Source organism: Pimephales promelas, chromosome 12 (assembly GCF_988280905.1).
Source record: "Pimephales promelas chromosome 12, fPimPro1.hap1.1, whole genome shotgun sequence".
Classification (NCBI taxonomy): Eukaryota; Metazoa; Chordata; class Actinopteri; order Cypriniformes; family Leuciscidae; genus Pimephales; species Pimephales promelas.
The window spans coordinates 15,204,912-15,231,651 of record NC_142780.1 but is presented as its reverse complement, the minus strand read 5'-3'; the positions used below and the strand labels follow the sequence as shown (position 1 = coordinate 15,231,651).

The following is a 26,740-nucleotide window of genomic DNA, read 5'->3' as shown; positions in this document are numbered from 1 at the left end:
TCCTTCCTTGATCCCAGGACTCCCAACTGTCCTTCCTCCACTGTCTCCATGTCTCGTGTAAACAGCAGTAAAAGTCAGTCTCCTCATTGACACACTCATAAACCAGCACTGTCAGTGTATTTGTGCTAATGCAACAATACCGGGCTTAACTCAGAGCAGCCGTAAACAGTGCGTAGGAGAAACGGTACTAAGGTCGTCCTGGATCTCTTGTCAGAACATCAGAAGATCTGCTTATCTGTGATCACATTTCCCCCTGATCTGAGTCATTTGGTTCTAAACTGTACAAAAGAAGAAAGAAAGAAAAAACAGCACAGCTTCCCTTTGTTGAGATCTTAGACGCTGAACATTGCTTTTGATATTTCCTATAGCAGAAAGAAACTACACTGTAATATTAAGATAAGAGAAGCATGTAAACACTTGAATCCAGCTATTTTCAACTGGATTCGAAAATACCTTGCACACGTGCAGTGCCACGATTAATAAACAAATTAATAAATTATGCATTTATATAGTGCTTTATTATGTACTTTTGTACACCCGAAGCTCTTTACAATCATATCAGGGGTTTTCTCATCCGAAGGACAGTGCTTTTTACAGTACAGTCACATTTGGTAAGCACCCACTCCTGGCCTCACTATCTCAGGCTCAAACCTGTTTAGCTTCAGTGGTCATCGAGTCTTGGGCTACAGGGTGATATGGTGTTAGATTCGAAAGTTTTTAGTGTTTATTTTAGTGTTAAAGTGTTTATTTACCTATCATGTCTTGCAAACTAGTCAGTGAAGGAATATATTTACTACACATTTAATAAAAAGCTATTCTGACATAAAGTATGTTATCTGTCTTTTTAGATATGAAAAAAACGGAATTATGCTCTGGGTAGCTGGTGACATTATCGCAGTTTTTTCCTGGTTCTGAACACGTTGACCAGGCATTGTGGATGCCTTTAAGTATAGTTCCAGATGCAAGTAAATGTATATGTACATTAGATTGCAACATTTGGGGTTCCCATAAACAAAACTTTCAGAATGTGAAATTGAAAAATTTGTTGAACTACGGTAAATGTAAACGCATCTTTAGACTTGATGGAATCTGGCTGAGCAGTGGTCATCTGGGGCCTCATTAGGGTTGGGTATCGTTTAAATTTGAACGATTCTGATTCCGATTCCGATTCCTTGTTTCGATTCCGGTTCCTAACGATTCTTGATTCCGATTCTTTTAAGAGGCAGGGTCAAAAAAAGCGGAAGCGTGAATTTCTGAGTCGTGTAGCTCAGAAATTCACCCTTCCAGACTTAAAGGTACGGTAAGCAATTTTTTTAATAAACACCTTTTGTTATACTGGTTGAAATTATCTTTACATCCTGATAGCAATCAATACTAGATGTGGTGTAAATATTAAAAGATGCACATATATCTCCTATGGAAGTCTCAGGACCAAAAATGATTTCGTCCAATCATTGCATTCGGTCCGAATATAATGATAGGATGTCCTACCTGCCTGTCAACATATGCATTTCCATACCTACAAGCATCCTGCTTGCGCAGATATCACACTTCATCAGTGCATTGCGTAAGGCTATGCAAAGTTGTTGAAGTTGCAAAAAGCAGCCATCTTTTACAGTTCCTCCAGATCCAAAACAACAAGCTTATACTGTGTTCACGCCATGTCGTATCCATAATTACAAGATGACAACCCGTTACATTCTTCCAGGAGCAGTTCATGTCCTCAGACTCAGATTTATCCATATCCATTTCTATGTGTCAACACCATCAACGCCGAAATGAATCTGCAGCAGTCAAGTGTGGTATCCAATGTGGTACAAATCAGAGCTCTAGTTTAATGTACATTATTATTGTACTGACCCTGAAGGGAGGGTGGGATCTCATGCTTTCAAAGCTAGCTTGCTATTGCTAACCCTACCTTTAATGTTATCTATGTTTTTGGATAACATACTAGCATGTTAAGCCCAAATGTCCTCTAGTATAGTATATAATTAATTTTTATTACTAGCAGTAGGTGACACTGACCTTATAGCGATCCTCCTCAGCAGCCAGCTGCATTCGCAGGCCCTCGTTGGTTTTCATCTGCTCCCTTAGCTTTACCTCCATCTTTGTGAGTTCATCGTTTATCATGCTGCACCGCTCTCTCTCCTCCTGCAGGGGAGTATGCTAAGTACTTTAGTATATCAAACAGATCCAGTATGTCAGAGACAAAAATGAAAAAAGAACTTACACTAAGCAGTTGTTTGCATTTCCTGTATTTGTCATTTTTGTCTGGCTCCTTGCTTGTACTTTTCAGCCTGCCATGAATGATGGCATCTAGCACGGCATCTGAAGTACCTGGGCTTCCTGTTAGCGGTCCAGAGAACACAACAGCATGTCCATACAATGTTCCCAGACATCCTAAAAACGTGGAATTTCTAGTTTGTATCGCTTAGTATGAACTTACCTGGTGCAGATGCCTCTGGACTGGCAGACAAAGGTTCAGACCCTGGACTTCTCTTAACCTGAGCAAAACAAAAAGGTTGGTCTACTTTAAAAACTAGCAAACCACTAAAAAATGTAAACGCAAGACTCTGCAGGTGGTATAGCTATATAATTGCAAACTGAGGGTTTACTCACTCCAGGTTGTTCAGAGAGCTTAACCACTTGTTTCTGTAACTTCTGGCATTCCTTATATTTGTCTTTATAATGTTCAGCAGCCATCTGCAGCCTGAGCCGTAAATCTTCAATTTCTCTCTGCATTTCGACAACAGCTAAGCCTTCTGTCTCCTTACACTGCTGAGGGAAAGAGAGATTATTCAGTTACACCATGAAAACAAAATCAGTTCCTAACATTCTTTAATTAGAACACAATATGCAATCTACGGTATACCGTAGACTTACTCCTGGAAAGTGACGGGCTAATCCCGTATCTTGATTAAGCCGCACTGGATTCAGGTGATTATTTAATGCAGGGTTCACCAATCTCGGTCCTGGAGGGCCACTGTCCCTGCAGAGTTTAGCTCCAACCCTGATCAAACACGCCTACCTGTGAGTTTCTACTGATCCTGAAGACCTTGATTAGCTTGCTCAGGTGTGTTTGATCAGGGTTGGAGCTAAACTATGCAGGGACAGTGGCCCTCCAGGACCGAGATTGGTGAACCCTGATTTAATGGGACATTGAAATTAAGTTTTGATATGTTTTAGCTTACCTCAAGGGCATCCAAGATGTAGGTGTCTTTGTTTCCACAGCATTTTTAATTTTGAAAAAGAAAAAAACGTTCTTGTCTGTCAGTCATATAATGGAGGTTTATGGGGTCTACGTCAAAGAGCATGCACAGAGAAATCAAAATTAAACATGATTTAATGAGTCGTAAAAAATAAAGTACTCATTGATGGCCTAAGACCCGAAACGAGCGGTTTGTGTGAGAAAACGAACAGTTTTTCTATTGTTTTTACCTCTTGTAACCACTGCCATGTCCAACTGATCTGAATCAGTTGTCCAATGTCCAACTGAATCATGTCTACGTCACTCATTGTTTACACAGAGATTTTGGAAGTTTTACCTTTCACTGTGAAGATCTAAACATATTTAGATATACGGGAAATCACAATGGAAGACGATTTCGATATATCTAAATATGTTTAGTTTGTTTTCTCACACAAACCGCTCGTTTCGTGTCTTAGGCCATCAATGTGTACTTACATTTACGAGTCATTAAATCATGTTTAATTTGGACTTCTCTGTGCATGCTCTTTGACGTGGACCCCCTAAACCTGCATTATATGACTGATAGACAACAACGGTTTGACCGAAAAATGTCAAAATTGAAAATGCTGTGGAAACAAAGACACCTACATCTTGGATGCCCTTGAGGTAAGCTAACAAAAATTAATTTCAAAGTGAACTATCCCTTTAAAGCGTAATTGTGGCCTGGTCAATAGGCTTTATGCCGAACATCAAATGAACAAACAGTAAAACAAGTCTCCTTTGCATCCAGTTGTCGGGAAAAAGTGTTCAAATTTCTTCAATCGGCATATGCGATGGAGAGCGGTTCTGATCATCTTTGCTTGCTCCTTTAAAGGTATCTTAAGTTGAGTAAAACGGCTCTATATTTAACAAAGCATATACAAAAGACCTGAGCCGGAAGCGATGTGACCTGTTTTACAGAATACAGAAGTTTGTTGAACATCACAAACATGATAAAACGGTCAAACAGGTGGGCATTTCTTTACCGCCTCCTGCTGGGTTGAGTTTTTCATCTCCTCCAGCTGCTTTTCCAAGCGGCTGCACTCAGCCCGGGCCTCTGTCTGTCCCTTCTTTAATGACTCTGCCTCCAGACGGATACGGTACAGGTCGGCCATGCTTCGGTCACGGGCATTGGAGGAGTCGCGCAGCTCAGCTTTTAGCATGTTTGCCTGCTGCTGGGTAGCCTGCAACTGCTCCTCTTTCTGCCTGAGCTGCTCCTTAAGAGCATTACTTTCCCCCTGACAAACAAAAAAATAACACTTTTGTGAATACAAACCTATACAAATATGCACACATATACTGCTAATAAAGCTAACAGCAAACAGATCTGTTTTCCAAACAGATACGTTTTCTGAATGTTGGCCTTTTTGCCAATTTTATTGATACATACAAGAAATTATCAAAGAAAAGAGGTGGAAACGGGATCATGGTGCCAAATATGAACTCAAGTCATTCACATGAGCACAATGGCCCAATGTTTTAACAACTAGCCCACAGCTCCAACCATAATGTTTTAATGGATGAATATCCCTACAATATAGAGTGCTGCAGGGATGATTATTTTTGTAGATCAACCTGGAAGTTGCTATCCCCCTGGTTCCTATGGCTTTTGGATTATTATAGAAAAGAAGTCTGTGATCACCAAAAGTCTATGATTCTTATGTTTTGTTCATAAAGATAATCTTCACAAATAAACACGTGTATTCATTTAGAAGTCTAAATACAATTTCCAGAAGTAACTAAAGTTGGGCTATAAACCAACTACACCATGGATGTATTCAACGTCACCACCACAAAGTTTCTGACAGCTGTTTCCATTTTTATTAAAAATCTACAAGCTGGAAAGTTTGAGTTGAACAATTTGCAAGAGTGCAAGTACAAATAAGACTGTAAAAATGGACTAGGGAGTAATGAGTTTTCCTGTTCAGCAGTTCGTCCCATTTAGCCACTTGTAGAATAAAACATCCTAAGCAAAGACCTTTCAGGCATTTACCCCAAAACCCAATAACTCCAGTTGGAGCCAGAATGAAAAAATTAACAAATTTCCAGGTTTTAAGATTCATTCCTGCAGCTCTCGATACGAAATGTAGGTTAAGCAGAAGCTTTTAGTGCGTGTACCGAGGGTGAACTGTTGGCCAGTAGCTGACGGTGCTGTTTTTCTTTCTCTACCAGGCAGGATTTGACTCTAGTGAGTTCCTCCTTCAGCTGAGCAATGGTGTTCTCCTTATTCACATCCACTGATTTCAGCATCTGCAGCTCAGCACTTAGCTTAGTGTTCTCAAGCTCCCGGTTCTTCAGGTGAATCTGTGCCAAACACACACAGATACTTTATTCAAGTAGACTGTTTGACTTTCTCTTTGCACATCTGCTGTGCAATAACCTGGGCACATGGCACATAAAACTAGCAGTGTACCAAAGCCAGTCCAGATCCTGGACGAACCCCCAATTATCCACACAATCTCTACAATGAGGTATTTCTGCCTGGTGAGGTGGTATGTGAGCTAGACCTAATTATAATGCAGCAGTAAGAGAGCAGCGACTCTGCTCCACCCCCACTCTTCTCTGTCTGTGCCTCAGGCAGCTGCTGTGAAGTGTGTTTCCGTGGCTACAGCCCAGCGTTAACGCCCAGTTCCTGTCCCGCCACAAAAAAGTGGGGATAGAGGGTGAGACAAAGTGAGTGATGGAGAGTGAGAATTACAAAGTGCAAGTCAGAGTAATTAGGAAAAGAATGAGGGCCTGTATTGCACTTCTCCATGGATAAATGCATGAGCCTTTTCAAAACGACAACTCAGAAAATGTCTGTTGGTTGGTTTTAGGTAAATTAAATCGATTAGGGATGAAAAAGGAGATAGAGAGAGGGAATGAAGTATGATATGAAAATGTCAAGAAATGATGGCCGTTTCTCAAAACCAAGAATGCAAAGAACGTACTTGTGTTCTTGGGAAGAAAGCTCTTGCTAGTTGTTCTTGGAAGAACAAACTCACGAGGTGACGAGCACACAGAACGCTGCTGACAGTTTGAGACGATGTGTTCTTGCTGGTATTGCGCAATAGTAACGTTTGCGGTGCCCAAACAACGAGAATTATTGACGATAACAGCCAGGCTTTATCGCCCAAGCCTAAGGGATTACTCTACATACACAATGTAATGTATATTCATAACAATAAAGCAACACCTGTCTCATTTTAATTCTGCTTCTGTTTGTTTGTGTACATCACTAGCCAACGGCGGGAAAAAAAGCTGGTAATATTCAGGTAACTTAAAATTGTCCTGCCTCTCTCTGCTTCCCGCTCCTTCTGCGAATGCCGAAATGAATTATGGGATATTTCTGCCGTCAAGTTCACACAAGTTACCAACCGATGCATCCTCGGTAAAATGGGAGTGTCAAGAACACATCCGGGATTTTTAACCGTTCTTGCCGAAATGCAAACAGTACTTGGGCCGCGACTGATGACGTTTCACAAGTCCACAAGAACACAAGTACAGACAAGAAGGCATATTGAGAAACGGCCGATACTTAGGCATGGATAGGTGTCACTTTTATTAAATAAAAGTCAAAGTATTAAACCAAACAAAAGTTTCCACATTTATTTGTATTTGAATATTCAAAAGTTAAATATTTACCACTTTTTGTTGCTTCTGTATATAAAGCAATTTGCAATTGTATTTTTTTTTCACTTGAAATTGTTAAACAATAATTGCAAGAAAATTTGGCCTATAGTTGTTTGGCATTTTAATGTAAGATTGCAATTTGACTGTTATTTGAATTCATGAGCGAGAGAGAGAGAGAGATGCGTGTGAATTACCTGTGTTTAGCATCTCTCTATTAGCAATGAAGCTGTGAGTGTAATTGCTTCAAAACCAGTAATGTCACCCTCTCGTTGCTGAGATCTCTGAGTGACATAAGCGTCTGTGTGCTTCAATGAAAACGGCACATTAATATAGAACAGAGATTAAACTGACTTGGAACTGCCTGTGTATTAATTGGCTTTATTTTACACCTTCCAGCCAATCAGAATCGAGTATTCAGACAGACCATAATATAATGGAAAATGAAACTACATCAAACTTTGATAATTGCATTAATATTTTTAAATTTTACAATTTCTTTTTTTTTTTTTTACAAATCACGTCCAAATCAAGTTCCGAATCTCTGCTTATAAGAGTCAATTATGTATTTTGTATTAGGTACGTTATCGTTTCTGACAGACAGCAGGTTGATAAAGCTCAGGCTACAATTTTCACCCTCTTCTAGGAAAACCATGACATAGTGTGGGTTTTCCAGGTAATGCGTGAACTCCCTGGACCGTCGCTTCTCGTAAATACCACCGTGTATTGTGCATGTTAATATTTGACATACATTGAAGCAGTGATATTCAAATGATTTTAATTTGAAAACGGATGGATCGCGAGGTAATAATAATTTATTTCTTAGACAGCAAGTATTCAGTTAAGTGATAGATGCCAATGAGTGTGTTACATCAATGTTTCTAGTTAAAATATTTCAAACGACAGTTTTTGACCGACATGATAACATGCGTAAGGGGTGAACGGTTTGATTTTTTTTATAAATATAAAATGTGCTGGAGATATTTGCATAGTATGGAAGATTAATTTGCGGCTTAAATACATTATGTTACTCATATTAAACTGACTTGTTTGACTTGTCAAAAAAATTTACTGTCGCAAATGCGTTGACTTAAAATCAAGTTCTTTTTTGTCTTTCTTTTTTTTACAAGGAAAGGAGTGGTTTGATGCACAAAGTTGTTTTGATTGTCTCTTATAAATCGAAAATCTGCAGATCCTGTTTTAATAAATAATAGTGAAAAATCCCACAAGTTTTCTGTTTCAGTAGCAGTGAAGTGAAGTACTTTACACCACTAGCACAGAAAGCAAATAATAACAAGGATGTGTGTGAGGTAGTGAGCAAGTGAAATTACCTTATAGAGCTCCTTCTCATCTTTCTCATTCTTCAGCTGACACTCAAGAGCCTCTTTCTCCAAGGTTAACTTCTTCACTCGATCTTTCAGGCTGTCAAATCAGAGCCATTATCAATCATTCACTCACTCAAGGAACATATCTTGGATCCAGCAGTGGATCTTCTAAAGATATGAATCTAACAAATCTAATCTTCTAATCTTATGATCATAAACCAGTTACATGATTTGTTATAAGGATGTCAAACGTACAGGTACTTTAATACCAAAGTCGATACTAGCATATAACAAAACCAGTTTTTCTACAGTATGGCTAGTACCAATAGTTGTTGCAAAACGTTTACTGAGAAAAACTATACTTCGATAAGGCTACATAGGCCTTTGTTTTGATTTAATCTGTTAATATTTCATTTTTTTAATGAAGAAATGGAACAATAGTATAGCTGTGGAATTGAAATTGAAACTAAATTCAGTTGTCAGTTCATCTTTTAGTGCTTATTCCCGTTCTGTACACACAGTTCAGTAATTTTCCAAATTCTACAACCAAATTAAAAAATGCAGGTAGTGACAATGGCATTTGCAAAGAATCTGCGCAAGTGTGTACGGAACCGAACTGAACAACTAGTTGTTCATGATGTATTTTAACATGCATCAGGATTGTTTATCTCTTCTTTATGTGCGGTGGAACAAATCACAGGGAGAGCGGAACCAGCCTTGACTCATTCATGTAGCAAGATCTTGCTAAGAAAAACAGCAAAGAAGATCAAGTCCACGATAAACCGAAATAAAACCAAATGCTTCATGCTGAAAAGAAGTCCAAAATATCACGACCCGCACCTGCGATAATAATAATTTAGGGGGCTCCCGCATTTAAATGGCCATTGAGGATCACAAAATGTAACTGGAATTGACTGGAAATGTTGGTATCATAACCCTAGCTTGTTAATTGAATCAAAGAGATTTGTATAGTTTTCTCTGATAAGCTAATCATGGCTACTTCAATATGGTTTAAAAAAAAGCACCAGTCTAGTTCAGTCTCCTTCTGCAGGCCTTTCTGGGTAACTCCGATCAGATCCTCCTCTAACTGCAACAGTCGTGCTGTACTCTCCTCCATTCTCCTTTTCATCTCCTCTTTCTCCTCCTGCAAGCTCTGGGCAGACAACTGCAACTCCTGTGAACACACATACAAACACATGAGCCATATATCGTTTTTTTTTCTTTGCGCAAGTATGTTGTCTGTCTAGCTACTGCAGAAAGGATGGAAGTTATTGCAGAAAAAACTGTTGGCTTTGTGTGTGGTCTCTGAGAATCTGCAAACATGACTAATAGAAAAGCAGGTCTCCATTTTCCACTCCACTCTCTTCTGCAGTACCACTTCATGTGCAGAATTTTTAGAATTATTTTAGCAGCACATAAAACAACATATAAAAGTGCGGCCATAAAATTAACAGCCAGAAATGGGTGTGCTTGTTTTCATCTTTAAACTAGCTCAGCCTTAGAGCTGATACATTTATACTTTATAAAAAATTGCCACTTAAAAGCAACAAATGGTGCCGATGATTGTCATGTCTGTAAAGATGTAAATTATTATTAATATTATATTTTATGTATTTTTTATGTAAAGAGTCTGAAGAGAGACTCTCACTAGGGGGTGCTGACAGGCTGTGAACTTTATATTCTAAAACCATTTAGATGTAAACAGTATGTAACATATTGAAGAAAAATTGCTGACTTTTTTGTCATACTTGAGAGGGAAAATACTGTAAAAATAGGATGATAGTTTTTTGTGTATATATATATATATATGTATATACAACCACTGCAATAAAACAGGGAAAAGGCATTTATATTTCTAAGATGTTACAAGGTCAAGTCAGAACAAAAAAACATGGAAAAACTTCCTCTTTTTAAAAAAGTAGTTCACTTTTTTTTAAAAAAAACTTTTGCTCGTAATTCACTCACCCCATGTCATCCAAGATGTCCATGTCTTTCTTTCTTCAGTCGAAAAGAAATTAAGGTTTTTGTTGAAAACATTCCAGGATTTTTCTCCATATAATGCACTTTTTACTGGGCACCAAACGGTTCAAGGTCCAAAAGACAGTTTCAGTGCAAACTGTTGAAAGGGCTTTAAACGATTCCAGACGATGAATAAGGGTCTTATCTAGCGAAACGATCGCTCATTTAAAAAATAAAAAAGCCCTTTGAACAGTTTGCAGTTCGCACTGAAACCGTTTGGTTCCCAGTAAAGTGCATTATATGGAGAAAAATCCTGGAGTGTTTTCATCAAAAACCTTAATTTCTTTTCGACTGAAGAAAGAATGACATGGATATCTTGGATGACATGGGGGTGAGTAAACTATCAGAAAAAGTTTTTTTTTAAAATGAACTACTCCTTTAACTCTGAAATTTTGTCTCTCTCTCTCCTGTCTCACCTGCACATCTTTCCTGAGCTGAGCGCTGCTCTCTTGCTCCAGCTCATATTCTTTCTGTACTCTGTTCTTCTCATCAATCAGTTCATCCCTCTCTTTCTGAAATAGGTCCAGGTTTTCCAAAAGCTCCTTTTTTTCCTGTAGAATTTGCTCCATCTTTTGCTGGAAAAAGATCAAAAAGTGTCAACCCTAGCATGTGAAAACTATAATCTATAATCAAATAAAGCAAGAAATCTATCATTTTGAATTGAGTAGTTTGAATCACCTCCAGATAACTGGCTTTAGTGGTGACCACGAGAATATCGGATCCTCCTTCATCCTCCACCGTCAGCAGTTCCTCCTCCGTGGGGCTGTTGGCGCGGAACTGGAACGGAGTGCTGGCCCCGCGGATCTCTCCCTTATGTGTCACATAGCAGAACTGGTAGAACTCAGCATCGTCATTTGGAACGTAGTAACCTGCAAAATACCCCAGAATCAAGCAGAGATTTAGATAATGGCCCTATTGTTAAAGTAGGAACGTAATACAACAATCCTTTTTATATTTCCCCTAGGTATTAAAGCAAATGACTCTACTGAACGATAGCTAAGACTGAATGAACAAGTCCATCCTGCATCAAAACTTTACAGTTCCACAGCAGTTTTACGACGTATGTCCATTCAGTTTAATGTTTTTTTTTCTCCACTGCCGTAAGGAATCCGGACTCATGCCACAAAAACCATGTAATCCCTCTCAAAGATTCCAGTATGTGACCTGAACCACTCCAGTAAAACTGGCCCATCAACACTTCAGCCTTCTAATAGGAGGCGTCAGTGTTTCCTATTTTATTGCATCCGTCACCGCATACCCTGAACGCACCTTTGAGGGGCCTTCTCTTTGACACAACATTCATCGAAGAAATGGTTGCATAAAACCCCATTTTTGACAATGTTATTTTACCTTGGAAGACCACAGATCTGTTAATTGCGGTTCCTTCAGTGTAGTTGTCTGGTAGAGGTGACCACAGGAAAGTGTAGTAGTCACGAGCGGTGCTCCAGCCAACCTGTCAGGAAGAAAGAGAGAGATTTTAAAAGGGTTTGTATTTGTCTTAAAACTAACTGTTTAAATACTTTTTCTTTTCCCAGCTTAATATGCTTAACACTGGATCAACCAATGGCAGGTGAGCAGGAAACTTGTTTGACAATTACCAAAACACTTTTCTTGCTTTCTTACAAATCAATAATCCATCAGGGTGAAAATGGTGAAAATGTTGAACGAGTAACTTATAAATGGCAAAACTGATTAAGAAGAGGGTAGGGTACTGCGGAAAACAAGGTCCTACGTGTGCATGAGGGCTTCTGCAAAGCTTTTGTATGCGTATTTGTGTGTGGGAGAGAAAGAAAGCGAGTGTTGCAAAAAACTTCAAAAATAAATTAAAGTGGTTTGACATTTTTATCCTATTGCTTGTCAAATTTATATGCTTGGTCAGTGCATTTGCTTTTTATGGCTCTTTTGCTGCAAGTACGCCACTTTGAAATAACCAAAATAATTTGGCAAAGTGATGTGGAACTGCAACATGTTCAAGACTTGCAACAATTCTCAGCAGTGTACTTACTGAAAAGCAGTCATAACCTCTGAACATCTGTCAACTAATTAGAATCAAGCATTCACAGCACTTATCATAAGATATTATAAATCTATGCTCGTTTAAACAAAATCAAGAATCTAAAAATCTCCATTCTAGAATTCTAGAAAATAAAAACTGATTAGTAGTACTTGTATAACCTAGCAAATAAATAAACCCACTATCCACATAAACACTTACCATAACACACACACACACACACACACACATATTTATAAGATTAATACATAAATAGGAAGACTGTAAAAGCTTCGTCAGGTTGTTGTGGTCTAGACCACTGCTTGATTCACATCATGCTGCAAAATTCTTTGGCACATTGGGCATTTTTCTCATCTCCATTAGGTCTAGTAGAAAGCCTTTGAGATGAGAGAATAAAAACATGGACTCGGCTGCGCTTTACGGGGCTAGTGAAACTCAGCCTGTCTGCCACGTGTTTCTTGCCAAACCCTCGTGAATATGTTCGGTCGAGGGAGCGCGGCTACAACTCAGCCTTAACAGGAAGAAGAAAATAGGTGAAAATTTTATACATACTTCAGAATGGAAACCAAGATGTAATTATATGAATTTTATGTGTTGTTAACTGATGGTTGATGAGGGGGGAGTACAGAAAATACATCCATAATTTCAGCCCTCCGTCATAAAACTGTCAAACAAAATCAGACTCACATCGGGCTGGCTGTGTTTGTGAACACGCAAACGCACAAGCCTAGTACCTGCTATTGGCATCTACATGGGAACTCGATAGCATTCTGGAAGTAACACACAGAGACACGTCACACGCACTAAAAAAAAATGCAAGCTCACTACAGCTCAGTCATGTTAGAAAGCTGTGTGGCTTGTTTGCTCAAACCATAGCTGACCTCTGAAATAGAAACTCAGAAATCCCCTGATTGTATAAGAAAGTTGCCCGAGGTGCTGGAGCTGTAAAGAGCAGGAAGCCATTAAAGGCATAGCCCATACAGAGCGTCATTACTGCCTGGACCAAACTCCACTCATTAGAGAAGGTTGGGGGGGGGGGGGGGGTCGGGGGGCGAGAATTAAGCCCCAGTGTGTCTCTCATTTAAGTCTGAGGAGTGAACAGTAACCAAATGGAGAAAAGATGGATGAGAATGAGAATTATATGAGAGATACTATTAATCGCGATTAATCGCATTCAAAATAAAAGTTTGTGTTTACATATATGGGTGTGTAGTGTGTATAATTATTTTGTATATATAAATACACACACATGCATGTATATATTTAAGAAAAACGTGTTATTAACATATCAAATATTTATATTTATGCATAATATTAATTTTCTATAAATATATTTAAAGTATATACATGCAAATATTTCTTAAATATATACATACATGTGTGTGTTTTTATATATACAAAATAATCATACACACAAATATTATTCAAACACAAACTTTTATTTTGGATGCGATTAATCGCGATTAATCGTTTCACGGCCCTAATAACGACAATGCGCAATTAGGATGATTACTTTCATTTCCTGGATTACAATTTCTAGTTTTATTTTAGTACTTACATTTAATAAAACTACAAAAAAAACACATAATAATACAAAACATTATTCTGTATTATGATACTTCACACAGACCTAAACATTTATATAACTGCATTAGATAACAAAATATCAAACAAGCACACTTTTGAAGTAACACATTAAAAAAACGACATACTGTTGTCACAGTATGGGGTTCCCCTAACGCAATTAAAAAAACATGTATATGTATTGTGCATATAATAAATGAATAAACCTCCACAGAGAACAACAGAACATCCCAGTGTCTGTGAGAAAGTACCCGATTCCCTGACTCAAAAAATGACGCACAGACTTGGCCCATGTCTCTGTCTGTGCTGGGCTGCTGGCTGCATTGGAACCAGCGGGTCTATATATCAGGATGCAGTACAGAGAACATCGACTGTGCTGACAGGATAATTATAAAGCAGTGTTCACCTTCTCCATGGTTAGTCTGATGGCATGTTCTGACAATCCAACATGACGCTCACAAGTTTTTCAACTAGACACTCTCTCTGTAACCATTCCAACTTCAAGAGAGCCACAGGCAGCATGCCTGCTCAAACAAGAAACAATAGGTAAAAAGGCAAATTTCACCAATGACACCAAGTGGATTTCTCCTTAAAAATCCCTACATGTCATGTTGTCATCACAGACAATGCTATGGCTTGGATATAACTGACTAAGAGGGGGAAGTAGTTGTCGTCTTTTCGTTGTTTGAAACAGAATTACACTGTATTAGGATTTTCTGATTTCAAGAAATATACCCAGATTTTTCATAAAGCTGGCATTCAGGTAAGAACAGTTATTCTCCTGAACACTAGGTGGCAATGATAGCCTTGCGACTACCTGCCGCTCCAGGCAAATGACTCATGGAACAGGTCTTGCAATTTTCTGGTGTTTGGCACGGCTGCCTTTTGTCTGTCAACACAGACATAGCCATGTTAAGATTTATGATCTTGTGCCCTTCATCGCCAGAGGTTATTCTGTTTCTCTGGGTGTAGACAAACGTGAGTCAGTCAGTCAGATCTGTTTGGAGGAACATACCTATCCTTCAGGGTACATGAAGACACTGCTATCCAATGGCACGTTAGTGACGTCACATTAATGTTGTAAATATGCAAATTCACATAACAATGATGTAAGTTGCATCATAATTGAGAAAATAAACATAGATTGACATTTGGAAGTAAGAACAATTATCTAGCCTATAGAACCGTTGTTCTCAAGGACCCACTGCCATTACTGCCTTGAATGAGAAAATGTAGCTTTGTGAATTGCATCAGCATTTGATATACAGTATATTTGATTATAGGCCTTCAAGTGGAGTCGAAATTATATTGGCTTTCAGATTTTCAAGCATAATAAACATGACAGAAGCTTGGTGGATTTCTCTTTCAAAGCCTTTCAAACTTCCCTAAGTGTAATCTTATGTCATCACACGTGTCATAATAATAACAACGATTACCCAACTCAAAAGTAGGAGCTTCCCTGGTACACTGAGAATATGGTTGTCTGTCCTGCATTTGAGTCCTTAAAGGGACCGTTTTTCACATTAAACTATGTTATTCCCTTAACTAAGAGGAGTTGATGCATACCTCTCTCGTCTCAGTGCGTGCGCTCAATCGCGAGACACTTTGATTGCACTTAAAGGGATACTCCACTTTTTTTTGGAAATACACTTATTTTACAACTCCCCCAGAGTTAAACTGTTGAGTTTTACCTTTTTTGAATCGATTCAGCCGATCTCCGGTTCTGGCGGTACCACTTTTAGCATAGCTTAGCCTACATCATTGAAGTGGACATGACCATTAGCATTTCCCCCCCAAAAAATACCAAAGTGTTTCGGTATTTTTCCTATTTAAAAGAGTCTAGTAGAGTCAAGTTTTAAATAGGAAAAATATTGAAACACTTTGGTAATTTTTTTTTTGGGAGAAATGCTAATGCACTTCAATGATGTATGCTAAGCTATGCTAAAAGTGGTACCGCCAGAACCGGAGATCGGCTGAATGGATTCAAAAAAGGTAAAACTCAACAGTTTAACTCTGGGGGAGTTGTAAAATGAGCGTATTTCCAAAAAACAAAACAAAAAAACAAAGTGGAGTATCCCTTTAACTTAGCCCAGTTCATTCAATATGGGCCAAGCAGAGAAATGACCAAACACCTCCATGTTTTCCCTATTTAAATAGAGTTACATGAGTAGTGTAACTCGACCAAGAATGGTGACACAAAATAAAACGTTGCACTTTTCTAAGCGTGTAAAGAGGATAACTATAATTTATGGCCGAATACCACAGCAAGTGCTTGGGAGCACTGTGCCATGAACCAGACAAACAAGTCAATCAGAACAAAACTGGTGATTTCAGACAACTCTTCTGTGTGATGCGCATCAGATGGTCAATAGACTTTGGAGATTTTAACCCACCTTCCAAAGATTTAAAAGGGGTACCTGTTTCTCATGTGGGGTGGGATTGTATCTTAAATCAAGAACACTGGCCACAATGTGATAGAACTGCTGAGAAGCAGCAGCCTTCCTGACAGCTGGCCATAAAACTGCTTCATCAGACTCGCTATATCACACGCAAAGTAAAAAGTTCTAAAACACCACTTTGATGTGGTCGTATCCGAACCCAGACACTAAACCCTGACAGTGACCACACTCAACTCCCCCTCCACTAACCTACAGCAGTCAGATGTTCTCTTTTATTTCCTCTCATACAGTTCACATCCATAATGCTGTTATACAGTTTGTTTTATGTTCACTCATCCAGCAGTAGCTAGGGAAATCCAGAGCCAAAACACCCCACTTATTCTGCCAACCCACATATTTCATTCCCATGCACACCGTCATGACCACATTCGCTTCAACTACAATCTGGCATGACTCACTGTTTTGTGCCAACATAGTGGAATTTTGAAACTACCAGTGGGTTGTAATATTTTATAGTTATTTCTTTCTTTTTCAATGTCGAGCAAACTGCCAAGATCTTTCACAAATACTCAAACCGCATTCTGTTTGGGTAGTAAATGTTTATGCTCACTTGTTGAAAACCTTGTTAGAAGGGGAAACAGTTGTGACTGAGATTTTCCTGGATATGATTCACAGTTTTTCCCGAATAACGTAAACAAGACATGCATACCACATCGGTTCAGGGATTCGCAACTCATTTTCAGGATTACAAAGAACCCGCAGCCATCAGGGCCCGGCAGAAGCTGGCCCAGGCGTGGCAGGGGGGCTCAACAGTGCCCCCTGCAATGGGCTCCGAAAACTTGGTCCATAAATCAAACACGCTTGCATGTAATAATATGAAACCCGGTACACATATAGATCTCATCGGTTCATATACTTCACACTCCTACTTTTTACCCCAGCCCAACAAGGAGTCGGCTATTTAGGGTTGTTAGGAAAACACATGCAATGGAATTTGAAATACTCCTCCTAGAGTATAAAGGGGCCAGATAAAAGGGCCAAAACCGACGGCACCACCACCCAGGTAACTTTAGGTAACTAAAGGAACCGGGGTTGCGGTGCCACCGGCTTGGGCCCGTCATCGCTGGGATTATGGCTATTTACTATTATATTGGCTATTTACTAGTATATAGGATATTGGCTGTTTACTAGTACTTATAAAGTAAGTATTAATGCCTTATCCTTATTCTGCATGATTCTACATCCCCTAATTCTACCCAATTCATAAACTTAACAACTACCTTACTAACTATTAATAAGCATTAGGAGTTTAGGAGGCGAAAGTCATAGTTAATAGTGAGAATTGGATCCTAAACTAAGGTGTGACCAAACATTTTCTTCAAAAACCATAGCAGACAAACAAATGTATGGCTTGCAAGGAAAAGAGAACTGACCTGGCCATATAGCCTGCTTTAGAACCGGAATCTAGTATGCATCAATCGCAGACATTTAGTTTACTTTATATATAACATCAGTTATATGATCTAAAATTATACTTACTAAAAAGCAGTCTTTCTGGGTCAGACTAAAAAGAAATATGGTTCTGAAAATCATTTACAGCAGGAAACATTTAAGTGACCAGCAGTAAATCCAATATTATGTTAAGCACCAGTAATGGCGACTCCCCAAATATTACACTGCCAAATATGATGTCAGGGCCTTGTAATTTTCACACTGTGGAAACTGAAGATGGGAAAATGGAATCAAGACGTTAAGAGTTACAGGAACATCTCACATGATTCCTATAAAATGGTAGGAAACCCACTTGGCAGATTTGAACTTTGTCATGAAATAAGTGAAGGTACATCTGATGTAAAACAAGCAGGGCTAGAAATCCCAACAGGTTAACATTGTGTTGACTGAAATACTTGAATTTTAATACTTCACTATAATAACTGTTTCATTATTAAATGTAGTTGAATATAATGGGATAGTTGGATATCAAATATTATATTTTAAATCTATGCACGCACAGCCAATTTAGCATTTAGCTTCAGTGGCCACCACAACTTTCACAACTTTTTCGCATGGAAATTGTGTGAAAACTAAGCACAGAATTAAAGCGAATATAAGTGTGTGTGTAAGAGAGAGAGAGAGAGAGAAAGAGAAATTGAAAGAGTATCATCAATTAAGAGTAACTCTTATCTATACTTCTTTTGGTAGATACTTCATATTCAAGAATTGAACAGAATATATCAGAAAAGCAAGGTGAAAACAGAGGCAAAAAGAAAGCGAGTGTCACCTTGAATATGCCGACCCAATCCTTGGGATTTGGTTTGATGAACTGCGTGAGGGTGTAATGGCATTCTAATGCTGCATGAGGAAGGTAACTTTTCCCCACATTCTGGAAGATGACATGGGCAAAATTGGACGTTTCCATGGTGCTGCTTGCTGCTGTCCCCTCCAGGAATAAAGCCATCTGTCTATCAGCAGCTGTGTCTATGGGAAGACAGGACAGAAAAGAAGTGAGACAGAGAAGAAACACCTAAAAATATTCTGTGCCAGATTCAACAGTAATCTAGGTTAAATGTCTTAAAGTAACATTATGAATCAGACAATGTCAGAAGCATAACTGACACCTTGGTTTCCATATTTTTTTAATTTAATTACAATTACAATGTTCAAAATCACACACAAGTAAAAAACGGTCATCCAGATATATTATTGTAAAATTAGCCTGATGCAGGCATAATGGGTCTGGATTGACTGTACGTACGCACACTTGTTACCAAAAAAATAAAGAAACTGCTTCAAAATATTAATTTGAGTTGAACTTTGTTTTACTATGTGCGGAGAAAAAAAAAAAACAACGTGGGGGTGTGCAATATCACGATTATAGATCATGTACGATTAAAATGTCTCCATGATCTGCTTTTGAAGAAAGATCGTAGTAACGTTTCACATCGTTTCATAGCACCACTTGCAGTTCTGGCACCCCCGTCCCAACATACTGTACACTGCGACATAAACTTATGCAACGAGTCAAGTTTTTTTATTTGCATAGATACATTTTAATTCCTTGCCACTGGCTGCAAATATAGAGAATTTACACTAGAGAAGAACTGGCAGGTATGGAGGGGCGGTTGCCAGTTAAACTTTTAATTTGCATGCTGTTCTTACTTTCAAATCTTTTCTGAACAAGTACACCGGAAGCACAGTCACACACCTTCACAGTACTGAACTAAGTTCTCTTTCGCATCTTATTGTGCTTAAGGGGGTCCTATTATGCCCTTTTACTAGATTTTATTTTTTTTTTTTTTTTTGCGCTGAACTTGAATATGTTTTCATGCTTGATTATTTTTAACATATTTTACAGCACCTCTCTCCCCAGTCTGGCTCGAGCACAGTGATTTCGATGAAGCCCCTCCTTCCAAAATACAAAATGAGTTGTGATTGGTTAGCTGGCCCAGTATGTTGTGATTGGCAGCGCTTGGCATGTGTTCAGGAAATATCCCGCCCCTCTATACCTGCCAGTTCTTCTCTAGTGTAAATATTGAGGATGGCGTCAATTTCAAACCAATTCAAGCCCGATTCAGACCCTGACAATTTAAAATCACAAGAGGATCGTGCAGAACGGATTTCATGCGCAGAATTTGCAAACAGATTTCACAGGACATTTTTTTTGTAATTATCTTATTCATTAAATATATATTATCCAAAATTTCGCCTCGACAGTACCGCCACAAACAGTACCCGGTCGTCATAGCGACGCCTTTTGTTACGCGTTGCCCCATCAAGCTCTCGTTGGATGCTCTCTTCGGCAACCAAACAAAGGAAAGTCTGCACCTCTCATTTGACCATGGCGTATTCTTCCGAGTTGCCATAATATTAGTATATTAAGTTTAGTAACTATCTCTCGCCAAACTGTTTAAAATGGAGGGGTTATTCTGGATACTCCATCTGGCGCGTGCGATTCTCTCTGACCAATCAGCAGTCGGCATTGTTTTCATGTCATTTTAGTATGGCCTCTGCTCGCTCAGAACCTCGCCGGAGGAGGCGCAAAAAAAGTACCCAAAAGCAGGTGCAGGTACAACTTTTACACAGTGGAAAACCAAACAAAGGCCAGCCGAGGCGAGTCGAGCTGGTGCTGAATAGTGGAAAAGCGCCATAAGTTAAAACAAACAGTAATCGATCACAAAACCATGGTTAATTATCCTAAGAAGTGGTGAACCTACAAAAGCGAGAGGTTAAAAGCAACAGAAAACAAGCTGTTCTCCATAAAATGTGCAGCACACAGATTCACGTTGGGATTTTAAATGTTCAGGAACACTGTTTAAAATAAATTAACTCTTGTTCATTTTTTAAAAGTTTGTCAACCTTACGAATGTCAAACAAATGAGTTTTGGAAAAAAAAACGTGAGTAGCGCTAACACTGTCTTCTCTCATACAGCACAACCAGGCTTTGTCCCTTTTTGTTTTTTTTCTGTGAGCGTGGATTATTTAAATGAGTAACATTATGACTTCATCATTATGAAGTCCAAACAAGCCGTTCGTTGAAGTTCTTGAAAAGGGGATTCTGTTAAATAAAATACCTCATGTAACCATTCAGCAACTTTACACACTAACTAAAGTTGAAAAAGTGGAAAAGCATAATAGTTGCATCAAATACGCTAACCTTAGGATCAATTGCAACAGTGCGCTTTAACGACAGAGAACAGAACTCTCAAGCACTCAGAGTGTTCAAGACGAGTGAAGACGATTGAAAATATATCTATGCTAAACTTATACTTAGCCTCTAACTCAAATGCAAGCAAAATCTAACAATTATCAGTTGCCAGGCTAGCGTGAAGATTTTGTCTCACATGCAAGTTGTTTACTTGCATTGAAGAGGGTCTCTTATCAATACTACTCAAACAAAAATGTGTGTCTATGGAGGGTGGCTCAAAGGGAAAAGTTTTGATTGGATATCTACAATTGCAAGAAATCATTCTAAATGAAGAAATAGGCAAAACATTGAATAGACACCAATTACAAAAATAACAGTCACACCTTTGTATCTGAGATCAAACAAGTCATTTCAATGTTATTGATGCTTACTGTGTCTTAATAAATCAAGTAGGCTTAATAATAGGCTCCCATAGCACAATTATCTAAAATTAAATTATACATTTAAAAACTATAAAACTCAGCAAGGCCTGCCCGAACTTATAGCTGCAGTCTGTAGCTTTTTTGGGGTTAAAAATGATCCAAAATACATATTTGAGAAAATACATAACCAGCCAGTGTTGAAAACTATCTGCTTGCTTGCCTTCAAAGCAGTAAGCTTGTAACAATGTTTTTAATTCCAGTGGTACTGGTGGATTTCCGTGGGAGATTCAAGCATGTCTTTATGTCATTACGTCACATCTGTACACATAAAGAAGAGTCTCGGCTAGTATACGCTATATTGCGTGTGAGGATGCTGGAGGTGGAGATTTATAGCCTTTTAACAATTTGATGGCAGATCCAGAAAGCTTCAATCAACAATCACCAGTGACAACAGATTCACCCACTGTAAAATGCAAAAGACTTCGTTCGGACTTCGGAGTGGCTCCAGAAAAAAAAAGAGACTGCAACCGGACCCATGTGAAAACAAGGATATATCGGAAGGCATTACATTGTAGACACGCAATGCTGCCGTTGTTAACATTAATTAACCTTATATGAATGAAGTATGGGAATAGGAACATCATGATGCAAGCTGACATTAACATTGCTTGATTTTTAATTGTTTTAATGAAACAGTTTTTTTAAGTGCCCCTTTTATGCTTTTTCAAATATTACCTTATATGTAATATGGTTCGTGAACATAAAGGTTTGCAAAGTTTTAAAGATCAAAGTGCACGGCATTTAAAGTTATTGTGCCTCATTATCCATATAACGTAGAAACGAGTGCAAAAATCATCTGAAGTCAGGGTTAACGTGTGATTCATTAAACATTTTTACGCTGCCGATCCCATCGTATGAATGATCGCACATTGATAAATGTGGCGGCTCAAAACGACCTAAATAAATATCATTCCCCTACAAATTCACGGTTTAGAAGACTTGCCCCTATAGTTTACGAAACGGAGAAACATAACCCATCCAATAAGAAATAATAATCTTATGAAAGAGACATTGATCTTACACCAAATACACCCGTTAACCTAATTATAAACAATTAAATTAATTTATATGAATATTAAAAAAAAACTGTAAAAAATAAAAAATCTAAACATTTACAAACATTATAAACATATAGCCTGGGCTATTTTTGTTCCCTTCACTCCACAACAAATCCTTTAAATTTTAATTTATCAGTATGCTATTCAGAACAGAAGAAGAAGAAAAAATAAGCAGCAATTCAGTTACAAAATATAGTGGAATATAGTGGAATTCATTATCTGCATCAAGCCAAAATTAATTTATTAAAAGCAAAACTAAAATGGCATTGGGCTAGCATAGGCTAACTCTCATTCAGCACAAATCCAAATCCATATCCGCAATCAAACATTTGGTTGCTAAACTATTATTATGTAAATAAGGCTTTGTTCTTCACTCGTGTTCCAATATTTACGCAAAACACAGGCTAATCTATGAAAATTAGTTCATTTTACTTTAATGATGATTTTTTTTTCATCCTGTGGGTGTGCTACAGTAGGCTATAGACCATTTTGCAAGATGTAAACAACACTGGTCCAGAAGCACTTCCTGTTTCAATTTTTTAACACTACATAAAAGCTGGGATAAAATACAACCAACAGAACATATAAAACTAAATCAAAAAGTTAAACAAATATCTTAAAGATGTTTTCTTTACATGTGAAATAAAGAAAACATTACAAACTGAAACAGGAAGTGTTTCTGGACCAGTGTTGTTTACATCTTGCAAAATGGTCTATATGAACACGTTATCACTCATTCAATTGCTATTAAACCATTCAAGGGCAATAAGACGCAAAAAATAACTGTCACTGGCACGCTCTGTTTGTGAAGCGGCTCACTGTGAACAAAGATTTATAATATTTCAGATAAATGCTGTTCTTTTGAACTTTCTATTCGATCAAAGAATCCAGGTTAAACTGTTTTCAAGATTGATAATAATAATACATGTTTCTTGAGCAGCAAATCATCATATTTGAATGATTTCTGGAGGATCATGTGACACTGAAACACTAATGATGCAAAAATTCAGCTTTGATCATAGGATTAAAAACATTTTATAATATATTCAAATAGAAAGTTATTTTAAAGTGTTATATATTTCACAAAATTTTTTTGTTTAGTTTGTTTTTTAAATCTTAGCAATCCCAAACTTTTGAACGGCAGTATATATATGTGTGTATGTGTGTGTGTGTTATATTTGTATCCATATGGTGTGAGGACAGGTGGTTCATCAGTGAGCGATGTCAGAGTGGAAATGTTACTATTTTAAGTTATGGGATAACTTCTGTCCTGTGTCTCAAGAATTTGTAATATACAGTATTAAGTTACTCACTACTATAGATCAATAAGTGCAAACTTTCTTTTGGAACTTGGAAAATGTTTACAGGAATGTGGTTTGAACCCTTAAGGACACAAGTCAATTTGATCTTAAATCAAGGGGCACTCAGCTACTCCATATTTCTCAGCTCCCTCAAAGTTCAAGATAATTTTAATGAAGACTCTTTAAAGGGTTAGTTCACCCAAAAATATTCACCCTCAAGCCATCCTTTCTTCTTTCAACCAAAAACAATCGGAGATATATATCCTGGCTCTTCCAAGCTTTATAAGTGAATGGTACCCTAAATTTTTAAGCCCAAAAAAAAAGCACATCCATCCCTCATAAAAGTAATCCATATGGCTCCAGGGGGTTAATAAAGGCCTACTGAAGTAAAGCAATGCATTTTGTAAGACAAAATATGCATAACTAAATTTGTGAACTATTACTGGCTTCCGGTAACAGCCGTACACGAGTCTAGCTCTGACCTGATGTATGATGTATTGATGAATGCGGAAAGAGCAGAGGATAGAGCAATACAAAACACTGGATATAAATTAGAAGTCTAAAATGAGAGAAATGTCAGAGGATTTTGAAATAAGAGAAGAGGAGCTTAAGTTTATTGCCCAGCCCTATTTGTTTAAACAGTGAGAGAGGTGTCTACTCTCACCTAAGCTTACACTACGCCTACATCTTATGTCATGCTTCAGGTCAGAGGTCACTCTTCCGCCAGACCTCGACTTGCATACGGCCATTACCGGAAGCCAATGATTATAGTTTATAAAGACATAAACATGGATTATTTTTCAAAAGCGCATCGCTTCGCTTCAGAAGGCATTTATTAACCCCCTGAAACCATATGATTATATAAAGCTTGGAAGAGCCAGGATATTTTTAAATATAACTCTGGTTGTGTTTGGCTGAAAGAAGAAAGTCATATACACCCAGGATGGCTTAAGAGTAAATAAATTATGGGATCATTTTTCTCCCATAATTTTTAGGGGCAAACTAACCCTAAAGCATATTAATATATTAATTTATTAATGCAAACTGAATTTATTGTAACTAAGGTAACATACAGTTATTACCACATCTACATCACATTACCACAATTGACTGACATGCTTGCTATGTCTCACGCTCATATGGAGATGATGACTAAGTAAAGAAAGAACAAAGTCTGATGATTGTCAAGGGTTTTTTTTCTGCATGCTTGTGAACAGTCAACACTAACCACACTGATAAGATAGAGTCATTTGTTTTGTAATCATGGTGATTCCTAAATAATATCTCAGTGGCAGAGAACGTGTGTATTAGGTGCTGGCTAACCTGACTAGTTTGTAGGCATTAGGTGAAAAATAACTGTAAACGTGATGTACATAAAAACCTAATTTTCATATACTTCAATAAACTGTTAAATATTTTTTTTTCTTATTTAAGAAAGAATCAACGTCATATGTATGATAAGAGAGCTGTAAGTGGAGCAGCAGAGCATGTATTTGCTGACACTACAGAGACTCGCTTTCAAATACAGCTGAGGAAAAAAAAATCGGTCATTTTTTCACACGACATACGTCACATGTGACGTGTTTACTAACTTGAACTGTTAAAGGCTTCACGTTTTCATGTTTACACAATGTTAGCCCTGTTACAACAAAACTAACTAACATTTATTGCGGCAATTTAGTTATAACTTCCGTGAAATTAATTTGCCTGGTAATCCAAAGGTCGTCACAACACAAACAAAAGTATGACATTGGATAATATAACAACCAATTAATTAGTTATACGTTTAAATGACTGTCAAAAAACTATGTACCTCAAAACTAACATTTTTAGACATTAAAGTGTTTCTATTAGGCCGAAATGACTAGCACGGGTACTAGCAAGCAACTTAATTTTAGTGTTTATCATGTTGTAACAAGAAAGATTTGTTAATTTAATAAACAATATTCAGCACATAATATCTTTTCTATGTATATTTATACAAAATATAGTCTTCACGTCAAGTTTCTATATTAGCTAAGCTAGTAACGTTATTAGCGATGTAGCTTGCTAGCAGGATTTAGCCGTCTGGCTAAACAATAACAAACCATAATGTCAAGACACGTACAGCTCATTTGCTTTTGGCATTTAATAAATGTTCAGTCATCCAAAACCCACATCTTATTTGCTCTTTATTTCTCCATAAAAATAGATCAGTTGATATCTTAAGTCGAGTCAAAGTGTGAGGCCGATAGTTAAGGAATAACCAGTATCATGTTCTGTTTTTCACCAAAACAGAGCTCAAAATTATATTACAAGTTAGTCAAATAAAATCATAGAAGATAGAAAAGAGTAATATTCATACAGAGCTATAATATAAGTAAATAAAAAGACTGTACAATACCTCATTATATTGCTGCTGAAGTGTCACAAAAAAGCCCAGCGCTGTGTTTGTTTGACGCACTTTCCAGTCTCAGCGCAAGTACATCCCCCGTCTGTCCGTGTCAGTGGTTTCCCGGAACAACACGATAACAACAACACCACACACATATCTTCGATCATCACTAAGGCTATGACTAATGTATGAAACTCCAGTAGAAAAATGATTTATGTTTTTTTGTGTGTGTGTGTGTGTGTGTGTGTAAGTGAAGATAAAGCATTTAGTTGCGCGTGCTTCAGTTATTTTGCGATAAACCACTCTACAAATGTTTATGTTTTCATATTTACAAATAACAAAAACAGCAAAACTATAATTATTGAGGTTCAGTGAGGCTAATATGTCACTAATAAATTAACATTTGGCAATATCTTATTATAGGCTAGTTAACATGACCGTCAACATGTAACGTTACTCAACATAATATAATCTTTTATGGGGTAGTTTCTCAGCCAAAATGTTTACGTTAATTATTTGCGAATGATTTCTTGACAGTCCTTCTTTAAAGCCGGATGTAAACATTGTTTAGATTTATCAACTAACCTTAACATATTCAGTTATATTCTCGTTTTATTTTATAGATAAATTAAATTTCGTACGAGTTATATGTCAATAGAGTGAGTAGTGGAAAAAGAGACAAATGTAACGTCGTATATCTT

The 26,740-nt window shown here is 37.7% G+C and overlaps 1 protein-coding gene across 4 annotated transcripts in view; it reads right to left on the bottom strand.

The window, feature by feature from the left end:
• The window catches only part of tax1bp1b (Tax1 (human T-cell leukemia virus type I) binding protein 1b), a 34,580-nt gene extending 8,345 nt beyond the window's left edge, over positions 1–26,235 (bottom strand). For 2 of the 4 annotated variants that reach the window (XM_039694523.2, XM_039694525.2), the window contains exons 1-13: positions 26,049–26,235; positions 18,461–18,657; positions 11,533–11,635; positions 10,861–11,051; positions 10,599–10,757; positions 9,189–9,337; positions 8,170–8,260; positions 5,348–5,533; positions 4,216–4,467; positions 2,620–2,778; positions 2,447–2,504; positions 2,231–2,346; positions 2,026–2,151 (exon numbers count right to left, since the gene is read on the bottom strand). In XM_039694523.2, the coding sequence (XP_039550457.1) occupies positions 2,026–2,151; positions 2,231–2,346; positions 2,447–2,504; positions 2,620–2,778; positions 4,216–4,467; positions 5,348–5,533; positions 8,170–8,260; positions 9,189–9,337; positions 10,599–10,757; positions 10,861–11,051; positions 11,533–11,635; positions 18,461–18,637 (1,767 nt within the window). In that variant the 5' untranslated portion in view covers positions 18,638–18,657; positions 26,049–26,235. The remainder of the gene's footprint in view (positions 1–2,025; positions 2,152–2,230; positions 2,347–2,446; positions 2,505–2,619; positions 2,779–4,215; positions 4,468–5,347; positions 5,534–8,169; positions 8,261–9,188; positions 9,338–10,598; positions 10,758–10,860; positions 11,052–11,532; positions 11,636–18,460; positions 18,658–26,048) is intronic. The other 2 variants (XM_039694524.2, XM_039694526.2) reach the window with 2 other exon arrangements.
• Positions 26,236–26,740: the final 505 nt, after the last annotated feature.